Source organism: Babylonia areolata, chromosome 31 (genome assembly GCF_041734735.1).
Source record: "Babylonia areolata isolate BAREFJ2019XMU chromosome 31, ASM4173473v1, whole genome shotgun sequence".
Lineage (NCBI taxonomy): Eukaryota > Metazoa > Mollusca > Gastropoda > Neogastropoda > Buccinidae > Babylonia > Babylonia areolata.
In genome coordinates, this window is record NC_134906.1 from 27,194,565 (window position 1) to 27,208,885 (window position 14,321).

The window sequence follows — 14,321 nt, forward strand, 5'->3', positions numbered from 1 at the left end:
ATTATCATTATTGCTGATTTTTTTTTTTTATTATAATTTTTTTCATTTTTCACCATTAATGATATTAACATGTATTTTTGTTTTTTTGTGTGTGTATATTTTTGGTGGTTATTTTTGTTGTTGTTTTTTTCTCTTGATGTTTTCATGTTTTTTTGTGTTTTTTTTTAATTTGTTTTTTGGTTTTTATTGTTGTTGGTTGGTTGTTGTTGTTTTTATTGGGGGGCGGGGGGGGGGGGATTTTATTTTTCACTTTTATTTAGTAGAGATATTGGGATGCCACAGGGTGGGAGCTGGAGGGAGGAGGGGGTTTATTTCTGGGTGGGGCTGGGAGGGGGTTTGGGGGAGTCAAGTTGCGGGCTCAGTAGTATCCTCACATTCTTGGAATTGTGTTGCTCAGAATTGCCTGTTGTCTGTCTGTTTCTCTCTTTTTTTTTCTTTTCTTTTCTTTTTTTTTTTTTTTTTTCTTCTGTGTCATCAGAACCAGATCAGAAACTTTGCATAAAGACAGAAAAAAACAACAACATACAATGACACACACATACAAAAAGCAAAAAAAAAAAAACAAAACAAAAAAAACAACAACAACCAACATCAACAAAGCAGAAATAAAAATCACTGAGGTGACACCCTGCCCCTGCAGTTTGGTATTTAGGGAGCGAAGGAAGTGGAGGAGGCGGTGGGTTGGCGTTGTTGAGAGGGCCAGAAACAGAGGGCCCAGAGTCTCCGCGAATCGATTGCGATCGCGCCTTAATTTTAGCCCGATCTCCCAATCGAACCATATAATTATGTCACCTGGTTGAAGACAAAATTTGACAAAAAACAAGAACGCCAGAGAATCGACAGACAGACAGAAAATAAGAAAAAAACTTAGCCGAATGAAGAGCACAGGAACAGGAGTCATAATGGCTGCCGGAAAAAGAGGGCGCTAGCCAGCGGGACAAAGGGTAGGTTACCGACTTCCGGGAGGTTATCGGCCGTAGTTACTTTCGTTTTCTCCGCATAGGCAGTTAGTAGTTTGCACAGGACAGGAATGTCAGACCCCTGCCGGAGTCTGCACTAGTTGGGTCACGGTAAGTATGTTATTTAAACGTAATTTTAGATAGAAAATTTCCTTTTCACAATACCAGTGGACTACCAGCACTTGGACTGAAAGAAAGAGTCTGAATGTGTATCTGTTAGGGTTGGGGTGGGGGCAGGGGGGGTAGGGAATCGGCAGTGAGTGGTGTGATGGCGAGACGTTGACACTGCACCGAAAATGGGGCTGCAGCTTACTGCGGGGGGCAAAGTGGTTAGCGTTGGTGGACCGATGGTGCGGAGAGTGTGGGTTTGAACCCTGTCAGAGGTTGTGTTTCTCAGTCCCTGAAACCAGCTTCAGTCCCTAACTAGAACCGAGTGTGCCGTGGGCTCAAATGGGAAGTCTGTAGCCACACAGTTGAGTGTCATCCAGTCGAGTGTCACCCGCTTCAGGATTTCCTGACCAGCACTGCGGGAGTGTGAATCTCTCCAGCCTGGTTGACGCCTGGATGTACCATGAGGAGAACAGGCCTTGTCAAGTCTTCCTCAAAAGCTTACATGGACACCATAGCAGCATGATCGTCACCCCTGTCATTATATGTTATCGTCAAAATATAGAAAGCAAAATGTGGTGTGTGTGTGTGTGTGTGTGTGTGTGTGTGTGCATGAGTGTGTGTGTGTGCGATTGCTTTGTCATTGATGCATTCCATCGACGGGTGCAATAGCTGAGTGGTTAAAGCGTTGGACTCTCAATCTGAAGGTCCCGGGTTCGAATCTCGGTAACAGTGCCTGGTGGGTAAAGGGTGGAAATTTTTCAGATCTCCCAGGTCAACATATGTACAGACCTGCTAGTGCCTGATCCCCCTTCATATGTATTACACAAGCAGAACATCAGATACGCACGTTAAAGATCCTGTAATCCATGTCAGTGTTCAGTGGGGTGTGGAAACAAGAAAATACCCAGCATGCACACCCTTAAAAACGGAGTATGGCTGCCTATATGGCAGGGTAAAAACGGTCATACACGTAAAAGCCCACTCGTGTACATACGAGTGAACGTGGGAGTTGCAGCCCACGTGCGCAGAAGAAGAAGAAGAAGAAGATGATGCATTCCATCTGTCTTGCTTGTAAATCTTGATGATAGTGCCCTGTGTCATTGGGGTTTTTTTGGGTTTGTTTTTTTGTAACCATCATTGTCCCATATTGATGGTGACTGTCAGCATTCTGGTTATTTGTACTGAGGAGGAAGGGCACATTATAGATAACACACATTTGATTACACATACTTAACCGTGACCCACTAGTGCAGGCTCCGGCAGGGGTCTGACATTCCTGTCCTGTGCAAACTACTATCCGCCTATGCGGAGAAAACGAAAGTAGCTACAGCCGATAACCTCCCGGAAGTAGGTAACCTCCCCTTTGCCCCCCTGACTAGTGCCCTCTTTTTCCGGCAGCCATTATGATTGACTCCTGTTCCTGTGCTCTTCATACGGCTAAGTTTTTTTTTCTCATATTTTCTATCTGTCTGTCGATTCTCTGGCGTTCTTGTTTTTTGTCAAATTTTGTCTTCAACCAGGTCACATAATTATATGGTTTCGATTGGGAGATCGGGTTAAAATTAGACACACATTATGAACAGCAGTTATTCTTATTAATACTCTTAGAATCAGTGGAGGGGTGGGGCAATGGGGGGGTGGGGGGGGGGAGGAGGACTGGGGAAGGGGGGGGGGCAACAAAACAACAGCAACAGCAGCAACAACAACAGCCACCAGTTGCACACTCTTTCCGTTCCAGCTGCCCACATTGGTGGTGTACGGAGCCAAGGACAAAAGCTTGGGCGAGAGCAGCAAGGAGAACCTGCAGAAGCTGCCCAGGTCGCAGGTGGTGGTCATCCCTGACGCGGGGCACCCCTGCTACATCGACCAGCCCACGCTCTTCCACAACGCCCTCTACCACTTCCTCAGCGGCTTGCCGAAGGAATGAGTCCCATCCAGGAGGCTGGCGCTCTCTCTCTGTGTCTCTCTCTCTCTCTCTCTGGTGTCTCTTTCTGTCTCTCTCTCTCTGTGTATTTCTGTCTCTGCATGTCTGTCTCTTTCTTCCTCTCCCTCTCTCGCTCTCTCCTTCCTTCTCTCTCTCCCCCCCCCCCTCCCTCCACCTCCTACTCCCTCCCCCCTCTCTCTCTCTTTCTCCCTCTCTCTTTTTCTTCCCTGGTTTTGACGACTTTAAAGCTGAATAGAATATGTCAGTGTCACTGTTTCTCTCTCTCTTTCTCCTTTCTTCTCTCTCTCCCCTCCTTCTCTCTCTCTCTCTTCCCCCCTCTCTCTCTTTCTCCCTCCCTTCTCTCTTCTTCCTGCCTGGTCTAGACGACTTTGAAGTTGAATTGAATATGTCAGTGTCACTGTCTCTCTCTCTGTCTCTCTATTTTTCTCTCTTTCTCTCTCTTTCTCTCTCTTTCTCTCCTCCCTCTGTCTGTCTGTTCTCTCTGTGGCTGCTGTCTTAGTGCATCTGACTGCCTGTTGGTTTGTTCGTTTGTCTGTTTGTTTGTTTGTCCTTTGGCTGTCTCTCACTCCCTCCCATTCATTGTCTTTGGTTTTTGTTCTATTTTTTTTTTAAATTGCCGTTAAATGACTTTGGGATATGTGTTCTTTTTTTTTTCTTTCTTTGTTATTCTATATATTATACATATAGATGATGATGATGATTGATGATTGATACTGCATTGCTTTTGTGCCATTTTCTGTCTTTTTTTTTATTTTATCAGGTTTTGTTGTTGTTGTTATTCTGTTGTATGAAGTCTGTGTTTGAAACAACCATCCCCCCCCCCCCCCTCCCCACACACACACACACCATCAAACCCCCTCACTACCCATTCCCCACTTTTTTGGCGGGTATTGGTCCATCTTGATGTGTGCTTTTGCATGCACACTTCAATTTTTGGGTTTTTTTTTGTTTTTATCGTGGTTCAAAAATCACTTGATTCATCCTTTGTGGGAAAGTTTACAATCTATCGTATGGGAACTCTTCACACTGACATGACACACAGACACAGACACACACACACACACACACACACACACACATATATGCATACACTTACACACACACATATTCACACAACACACACATTCACATGCACGCTTGCACGCTTGCATGTGTGTGTGTGTGTGTGTGTGTGTGTGTGTGTGAGTGTCTGTGTTTATGTATGTGGTATGTGTGTGTGTGTGTGTGTGTGTGTGTGTGTGTGTTTTAATAGATAAAATTCTGAATAACATATATGTGTACATATATATATATCTGTATTTATTGGGGCATATACATAGTTATATGCAAAACACACTGTGAAAGAAGCATTAAAAATATTTATGCTTAGTTTTGCTTGTTTACATATGTTGATAGCTTTGTAGTTTTGTAGCTTTTTTCATTGTCAGGTTTTTTGTTGTTGTTGTTGTTGTTAGTTTGTTTGTTTGTTGTTGTTGTTTGTGTTATTTTATTGACAAAAAAATATACTGCATGGTTCCTTCTGCTTGGGTTTGTGCATATGTGTGTGTGTGTGTGTGTGTGTGTGTTTGTTCGTTCTTTTGCTTAACGTCTATCCACATTTGTGATTTTAGACCAAACTCTATCATCTCCCCCACCCCGCCCATGCCTTAAATCATGACAGCTTTCCCTGTTCCTCTCTCCTCAATTAGCATTAAATTTTTAAAAAATTATTTAAAAAAAGGATATAAATAAAACATTCAGAAATAACTAGTCAACCAGTAGAATTAAAACAAAGAGCCAGTTCGGCTCCAAATTAAACTCTGAACTATTTCAAACACATGTTGATTATCATATAAGACATTTTTAATGGAAGCAGATGGAACTGCAGATTTTGTAAATGACATAGGTAAATATGGTTTTAACTGTTCACAATCATGGATGATATGCTCGGGAGTAGTTTTATTGCCACAAATGCAAATCACATTCGAAGTATATTTTGTTTTTCTGGCACCTAGTCGTAGTCTGTATACCAGACTGGTGAGCCTTCTGCTACTGTGATGACCTTTTGTTTTAAAAGAAAACCTGCGATCAGTTTTGCACAACTTATTGTCAGTATTTTCTCTGTCAGGGTCAGACTCCGGTTTTAGTTTATTGACGTGGTTCCAGCAAGTTTTCTCCAGCAGAGAATAACCTTCTTGTAATAAATATGGAATACAGATTTTGATGGCATTGTAGATGTTCATTGCGCCTTTTTATGCACAGCGATCCACTCGTGTGTGTGTGTGTGTGTGTGTGTGTGTGAGCGCTTGCAAATATACACACATTTTACCATGTCTTTTGCCTGGGTTAATGAATTTGCATGTGTGTGTGTGTGTAAAACAAGAACAAGAACACATTAACTTATATCTTTTTACATGCTTTGTCGCACACCCACAAGTTTTCTGTTTGTGAGTGGTGGTTGTTTGCATATGTTTGTGTGTTTGTGTGTGTGAGAGTAAGTGCAACGCATATGGAAAGCATGGAAATGATTGTATGTTCTGCGCTACATTGTCATCTGTTAATGCTTAGGCTTTGGAAAACATCAGAAACAGCAGCAGCTTAAGGGCAGGACTATGGGTTTCTTTGCGTTTGTGTCATTCATGCATACATCTGTGGGTGGGTGTTAAAGGAATGGGAGGGGTGAGGAGGGGGGGTTGGGGGGGGGGGGTCTTTTGTGTGTGTGTGTGTGCTGAGGATTGTGGATGAAGGTGTGGGCAAAGAATGGGGCCATCTTGTTATAATGTCAGCATGCATGTCACTGAGTGAGAGAGTGTGAGCTTGTGTGTACATGTTTGTGTGTGTCTGTGTGTGTGTGTATGTGCAAGGGAGTGCAAGTAAGCATATTTGATCAAATGTTTTTACCATTCCAAGAGATCACTGCTTACGTTGAAGTCTGCAGTCAGCTTGTTTCAAAGCAGCGACAGTTAAACAGAAGATGGACAATTCTGTCGACAGCACAAGTAATATTTCTTGTCATCCGTTTAACCAGGTAGAGAAAATGAAAGTAAAAAAACAACAACAACCCCCCCCCCCCCCCCCCCCACCCCCACAATTGTATTAATTCATGCATTGAATAAAGATAAAAAAAAAACAACAACAATAAAGAACAGAGAAAGAAAGCAGGCCATCACCCCACTGTGTAGACGACGCAATACGTTCGTTCACTGTAGCTGGGGCACCTGCGCCTGATTTTAATTTCAAGCAGTTTTTCTTTGTTGGAAATAAACAGCCGTCATCATCATCGTCGTCGTCGTCGTTGGTCCTCTAACTTCTGCAGTTTTCAGGACAGGAGAAGCTGAGGTCTGTCTCCAAGCTAGTCAGTTGGTTGCTGCTGTTGCAGTTTCAGTTTCAGTTTCAGTTTCTCAAGGAGGCATCACTGCGTTTGGACAAATATGTATACGTGACACCATACATATATTACATATATGCCGCAACAGCAGTAAAACCCAGTGCACTTAGTCAGGCCTTGAGTGCCTGCGTGTATATTTTTGTGTACCTATCAGAGTCGATTTCTTCTGCATAATTTTGCTGTCTTGTACCTTCATGTTTTATGGGGTTTTTTTGTTTTTTGTTTTGTTTTTTAGCATGGTTATCTGCAATGCCAAAACATTATTTTGTTTCACTTTTACATTGTAAAACTGTTTAATTTTTTTATATTTTTATTTTTTTTTTTTTTTTTTTAATTTATACTCCTTGATCAGAAGTGGCTGGAAAGAAGTCCTACGATGACTGGTGGAAAATAATGAAAGAGGACTGGATAAGCACCAGACTCTTTTTTTTTTTTCCCCTTGTATCAGGTAACAGTATTCTCTTCTATTTGAACAGGTCACACAAATGTGCAACATTTTTACAAGACTTTTTTTTTTTTTTTCAAATCAAGAAAATATGTAACTGTGTTGTGATCTCCCGACAATCTCGCACAAACAGTAGTGGACTAGAGATGTAATCCGGTTAACGCTTGGTGCTTGTTGGTCTTCATAATACTGGCTTGAAACCATATGCAATATATCATATCAGGAAAGACTTGTTTCTCAATGTGATTTATGAACAAAATGAGATTGTGGGGGAAGAGTGGCGTGTGGTGGTGGGGGTGTGGGTGGGGGTGTGTGGGAGTGGGAGGGGGTCAGTTTGATTTTTTTTTTTTTTTTTTTTTTGGTTTGGGGCAGACGTTGAAGGGATGGGGTGGGGGATGAAGGTGGTGAAGGTAGGGTGCCATTTCTTTTCTTTCTTTTTTTTTCTTCTTTATTTTTCAACAGTTTTTGCTTTCCCATCCTTTCCTGAAAGCTTGTCATGATTTTAAGCAGATCTGGTGGTTTTTGATGGTGCATGCGAAAATCATGGATAATGGTCAAAATTCACAAAAATGATATTATTATTATTATATCTGAAAGTAGAGAGAATTCTGAATAACACACAGAAAACAGAATTCAAGTATCTTTACTAGTTTCTGAGATACATGCATTTGAGTCTCGTGATGATCACAAACGTACTCATGAGAAAAATTGGGGCAAACGAGTTCGCTGTTTCCCACTCTTGATCACCAATTCCCAACGGGAAAACATCAAAATAAAGCACTAATACTTTATATTTCTTTATAATACTTGGAAATTTAATAGAAAAAGAATCATAGAATCTGAATAACCAAAAAAACTCAAATTTGATATTTTCACCCATTGTCACTTTCACAGCGTGTTGCGTGAAATTTACTCCAGCGACTTATCCATGATATTCGTGTGCGGTGTCACACACACACACACACACACATATATATATATATATATATATATTTTTATTTTTTTTTTATTTTTTTATAAATTTTTTTTATAACTTACCTATGCATTCACTTGAAAAAAAAAAAGTGTGGCTATATATCCAGAAACTTATGTTCAGTGTTTGTCCTGCACATGAAATGTGATTCAGTCTTGTAAACTAGTTTTCCCAGCAAAGAAGTCAGAGTTTGGCCAAACGTGTGAAAAAGACAAATAATCCGTCATTGTAACTTTTGTTTCTTTTGAAATAAAAAAACAACAAAAAAAAAAACGAAGGGACACAACTTCAGATGAATGCAGTTTAGGTTACCTCCCATCAGCTTGCACAAGTTAGATTTTGCTCTTAGTCTTACATTTGGGAAGCAGAAAGCAACATTATCTGGAAGTAGAATGCCTTTAGTTAATGTAAGAGCAATAGTCGTCTGCCCCAAGGTTTACTGGATCTTTAAACACCAGTGACGAAAACCTACGTTGGTTGGAAATTTGGCTGAATATATTGCTGCAAAAGATGATTAGTATGTGTGCCCATTTTGAATGTTTTTCTATCTGTTGCTAGTAGTGGCCTTTTTTTTTTTTTTTTTTTTTTCTATTTGGTTATTTAGTGTGGATGTTGGTCCTAATGTCTGCTGTTTTCATATTCATATATGTGAAATTTTAATTTAATTCCCCCCCCCCCCCCCCCCCCCCCCGTGCCCTGTCTAATGTAAATTTGGATTGTCATGTGGTGCTTTTTTTTATGTGAGGAAGTGAGTGTTGATAGGTTATTGTTCATGTACATATTTAAAAGAAAAGAAATTGAAGAACCTTCATAATATATCTTGATAAGGTTATGGGTGGTTTTGTTCCTGTTATTGCTGTTGTTTTTATTTTCATGTTCACAATGTGAAGGTTTTTTTTGCATGTTGAATGTGAAGCTGGCTACATAATTTTGTTTTGACTTTGCCTGTGATGTGTTGATTTTATCATCAGTGTATATTTTGTGTATGTGTGTGTGTGTTTGTGTGTGTGGGTGTGTTGGTGGGGTAGGGGGGTGGAGGTGAGGGGTGTGTTTGTGTGTGTGTGTGTGTGTGTGTGTGTGTGTATGAGAGAGAGAGTGTTAGTGTTAGTGTTAGTGTGTGTGTGTGTGTGTGTGTGTGTGTGTGTGTGATGGTGGGGCAGAGGGTGGAGGTGAGGGGTGTGTTTGTGTGTGTGTGTGTGTGTGTGTGTGTGTGTGCGTGCGTGAGTGTGTGTGCGTATACGAGAGAGAGAGTGTTAGTGTGTGTGTGTGTGTGTGTGTGCGTGAGTGTGTGTGCGTATACGAGAGAGAGAGTGTTAGTGTGTGTGTGTGTGTGTGTGTGTGTGTGCGTGAATGTGTGTGCGTATACGAGAGAGAGAGTGTGAGTGTGTGTGTGTGTGTGTGTGATTGAATGATGGAGGGTAGAAGAAGAAAAACAGAGTGTGTAGTATTTTTATTTTGATGAAATCTTTAACAGCGGATGGGCAAAGGGAGGTGTGTGACTTGGTGGAATAGTTTTGGCACATTGTTGTGTTAACTTTGATGTGAAGAAGAAAAGTTTTTTCCTTTTATTTTCTTCACTTTGATTTAATTCACCTTTCTTTTATTTGGTTATGTAGCGCTTTTGAACTTGTGCTTAAAACTGTGAAAGCATGTGTTCTGCTTGGATGCTCACACACACACACACACACACACACATGCACACACATGTAAAAAACAATCTTTCTAATCCCATAGACTAACAGTGAGAAGCTGTTGCATCATTTTGATGATGGAGACAGGCGAAAACATGTCATTTATTTCTATATGGATAGTAAACAGTGTCTTACCTCTTACAATACTGTGTTCTGTTTTACAAGGCATTTTGATTATTTCTATACAGACAATTAAGCTCTTATCTCTTGCCGTACTGTGTTGTGATCGTGAGCAAGGTGACTATGTTTTATTTCTATTCAGACAGGTAACGATGTATATCATCTTGTGCTGTACTGTGTCATGTCGTAAGCAAGGTGAATATGTTTTATTTCTGTTCAGGCAGGTAGCGATGTATTGTCTCATACTGTACTGTGTTATGTCGTAAGCAAGGTGAATATGTTGTATTTCTATTCAGACAGGTAACGATGTATATCGTCTTGTGCTGTACTGTGTCATGTCGTAAGCAAGGTGACTATGTTTTATTTCTATTCAGACAGGTAACGATGTATATCGTCTTGTGCTGTACTGTGTTATGTCGTAAGCAAGGTGAATATGTTTTATTTCTGTTCAGGCAGGTAGCGATGTACTGTGTTATGTCGTAAGCAAGGTGAATATGTTGTATTTCTATTCAGACAGGTAACGATGTATATCGTCTTGTACTGTACTGTGTTATGTCGTAAGCAAGGTGACTATGTTTTATTTCTATTCAGACAGGTAACGATGTATTGTATCGTACTGCGCTGTGTCGTGTTGTAAGCAAGACAATAACGTTTTAATTATTTCTGTTGAATTGATGATGTCTTGCCTCGTACTGTACTGCATCGTTATGTAACCAAGACGAGCAAGTTTATTTAATTTCTATTCAGAGAGTTGATGATGTCTTGTCTCATACTGCACTGTGTTGTATTCTGAACAAGGTGAACATGACATACAGTCTGGTCTTGTTCTGCAACACGATGTGTTGCAAACAAGGGGAACACCTTTTAAATCATTTCTGTCCAGAAGGTTAACTACGTCTTGTCTCGTTCTGTGCCACAATCTGTTGCAAACAAGGTGAACACTCTTTTAAGCATTCCTATCCACACAGTTAACGATGGCCTGTCTTGTTGTGTATCACGACATGTTGCAAACAAGGTAACCACTTTTTAAGTATTTCTATCCAGACAATTAACGGTATCTTGTCTTGTTTTATACGGAGTCATGTTGCAAACAAGGTAAACACTTTTTTAAGTATTTCTATCCAGACAATTAATGGTATCTTGTTTTGTTTTGTACAGTGTCACGTTGCGAACAAAGTGAACGCTTTTTAAATCATTTCTGTTATTGAACACGTTTTATTTAAAAAACCCAAAAAAAAACAACAACAACAAACATTTCTTTTGAGACAATGAACATTGTCTTATACTGTGCACTGTATCGTGTTGTAAGCAAGGCAGCTTTCTAGAGTCCCTCACCATCTTGGCCAGAACGCACCCCTTTCCTCGCTGGGGCTGGGGAGCGACCATTTCAGATTGTTCAGTTCAGGTGGTTGTGTGTGTGTGTGTGTGTGAGTGTATGTGTTGTTACGTTAGCGTCCACTCTCTCTGTCTCGCAGGGTTGTGATGTGAATCACTGCCACCCCTCACTGTAACCCCCCCCCCCCCCCCCCCCCCGTCCCCCACCCCAACCATCCAACCCCACAATCCCCCCCCCCCCTTACACCTGAATCCTCACCAACCACCCCTCTGCCTTCACCTTCTGTGCCAGTAGTATTCCTCCCCCCCCACCCCCCCCCCCCCCACACACACACACACCCACCCCACCTCCATCTCCCCCAACTTCTGTCCATGCCCCCACCCCCCTTCCAAAAAAATTTGTATTTGTATTTCTTTTTATCACAACAGATTTCTCTGTGTGAAATTCGGGCTGCTCTCCCCAGGGAGAGCGCGTCGCTATACTACAGCGCCACCAGTTTTTTTTTTGTTTTTTTTTGTATTTTTTCCTGCGTGCAGTTTTATTTGTTTTTCCTATTGAAGTGGATTTTTCGACAGAATTTTGCCATGGACAACCCTTTGGTTGCCGTGGGTTCTTTTACGTGCGCTAAGTGCATGCTGCACACGGGACCTCGGTTTATCGTCTCATCCCAATGACTAGCGTCCAGACCACCACTCAAGGTATAGTGGAGGGGGAGAAAATATCGGCGGCTGAGCCGTGGTTCAAACCAGCGCGCTCAGATTTCTCTCGCTTCCTAGGCGGACACGTTACCTCTAGGCCATCACAGTAAATAAAAAGAGAGAAAGAAAAAAATAGTCAGATCCCTGTCAGGAACCGAGCTGACGGTCTTGAGGTATGGAGTTGGAGACGCGGCTTGACTGCTCTGTTGGTGCACGATACGCCATGTGTTTCCTCGTGTCATGACCAACTTGGAAATGTTGGGGAAAAAAGTGTCAAAAAAAAAGAAAAAAAAAGAAAAAAGAAAAAAGAAGTAATGTTTCTTGTTCTCTTTCTGTTGAGTTCTTGATTATTATAATCATTGTGTTTGGTTGGATTGTTTTTTCACCACCGATATATATATATATATACATATATATATATGTACATATATATATGTGTGTGTGTGTGTGTGTGTTATCTTTAACCTTGAGTGCTTCAATAATCGGTGGTCGTGTCAGTGAGGTGATAGATACAGATATTTATCTCTGCTCATCCATGTGCTTCAATTTGTGCAATGCCTTTCAGTGTTTTGCAGTGCGCACACTCGGAATGTAGCAATAATGTTGTTAGGGCATACAGTTAGTCTAGGTTTAGAAAGGAACTTCAAATAAGTTGGGGGGGGGGGGGGGGGGGGGGGGGGCACAGAATACATTTAAAAAAAGAAGATAGAATAAATAGTTTCAGAAAAAAAACAAATCTGTGATGTTTGTTATCTTGTTTGCAGTAGTGAATGAAAGTGTGTGTGGGTGTGGTTCTGTGTGTGTTTAATCAAGGATGGCATGTAAATAATGTGGTCATTTTATTGAATTGATAAAAGGAAAAAAAAAAAAGGGGTGACCTTGCTTACTTGCTTGTGTGGTTTATTGGTCTATACACTGTCGGTTTATACATCATGCTTACATTGATAAATGTTGGTGCTTGAGCTGGATTCATTAACAATGAGGTTCAGTGTTGTTTTTTTGGTTTTTTAGTAGTAGAATTTTGACCAATTTGATGCTGGGAAACGAGCGTCAGCATATGGGGAAAGTGTTTGAAAGATAATGGTTAAAAAAAAGGAAGGTGTCTTATACTGGTGAAAAATAACAGTATGTTACTTTGTTTTGTTGTTGTTGCAGTTGGATGAGTGTGTCAAAAGCTGGGAGAACGTCACGTGCGTTCATTGGTTGAACTATCTTTATGTGTGTGTGTGTGATTTGGGTTTGTTGAAAAACGAAACAAATCAGTGTCTGCAATATTTGTTATTGCGCTTGACCATACATGTAAGCGTTACATGTAAGGGTTTGGTTGTTTTTTTTTTGTGCGTGTGGTTTTTTTGTGTGTGCCATACTTCGGATGGGTTTGAAGAAAAGGGATGGGGGGAAGTTCTGTGGATTTTCAAGTAAAATAGATACTGTTGCTGCAAGAGTGACATAATCCATTGATCTAATAATAATAATAATAATTAGTATTTAGTGCTGAATCGTGTGCAGAGACAACGTGCACGCACACCAGTCATTCACATGCATGCGTAGGTGCATAGGTCTTATTTAGACAAATGAAAGATGACATTTATAAATGCATGTAGAAAACCAAAAAAAAAACAAAACAAAAAAACAAGCTGGAGAAAATGTAGACAAGGTGGATGGAGGGGAAGGGGGAGCTATTTTTGAATGAGGCAGGTTTTTAAGGCCAGACTTGAGGAAGCAATGTATTTTTGTGGGTTTTTTTGGGGGGTGGGCGGTTGTTTGTCATTGTTGTTTTCTGATTCACGGAGAGGTTTCATTTTTCGCGTCCATGAACGTCACACCTCCAGGTTTGGAGTGTTTTGACAGATTATAATTTACATTAGACAAATCATATTTTAAGGCGCATGGGTCACCAGCAGGGATTTAGTAAGCTGTTATCGTTAAAAACTTGGTATGAAGTTGGTGTTTGTTTATCCCTCAGTGGAAGTTATCATTATTGAGCTGTTAAGTAATTAATTTATTTATTTATACCTCAGCAAATTTCATTTATTCATTTGAAAAAAAAAAAAAAGTGTTCGGTTATTCCAGTGATGAGATTTTTTTTAAAAGCTTTCCGTCTTGTCAGGAAAAAAAAAAAGCCCAGATGACCCTCGTGATTGGCAAAGCTTCATACTATCCGATTTGTTTTGAGATTAACTCTCTCCATACGAACGGCGAAAGAGACGACGTTAACAGCGTTTCACCCCAGTTACCATCATCAAACAATTGCAAGCGGAAGGCTCTTATACTGAAGAGGTGAATGTTGACAAAGAATACCACTATTCTGACGACGGAAGCTAAAGGTTGGGTCATTCAGACACCCACTGGACATCCAAAGGGTCTGTGTAGTGGAGAAGAGAGGACTGGCTGTACTGAGTGAGTTAAGACTGTCGTGCGCAGAATAGGCTTTGAGATGTGTGATGGTGTTTCTTTTTTTGCAGACAAGTTTGGACCACATTGCTCACTTGATACTTCGCATTGCGTGAAGTGACCTGCTGTTCTGTAATCTCTTCTCTTTTCTTTCAAATCTCATTTTGTGTTATTGAATCGTGTTTTCTGTGCCATTTTTTTCAGTGTTGGGATTTGATAGCTTCTGTGCGTAGAATTATGCATTAAAAAATAGTTTGTTTGCTGTTTAAAGGAGAAGGTTAA

General features: G+C 40.7%; 1 protein-coding gene across 1 annotated transcript in view; it reads left to right on the forward strand.

Moving 5' to 3' along the window:
- LOC143276238 (putative protein-lysine deacylase ABHD14B) overlaps positions 1 to 3,756 on the forward strand; it is a 13,362-nt gene extending 9,606 nt beyond the window's left edge. Inside the window, exon 6 of the mRNA XM_076580712.1 lies at positions 2,809 to 3,756. Coding sequence (XP_076436827.1) covers positions 2,809 to 2,997 — 189 coding nt within the window. The 3' untranslated portion in view covers positions 2,998 to 3,756. The remainder of the gene's footprint in view (positions 1 to 2,808) is intronic.
- Positions 3,757 to 14,321: the final 10,565 nt, after the last annotated feature.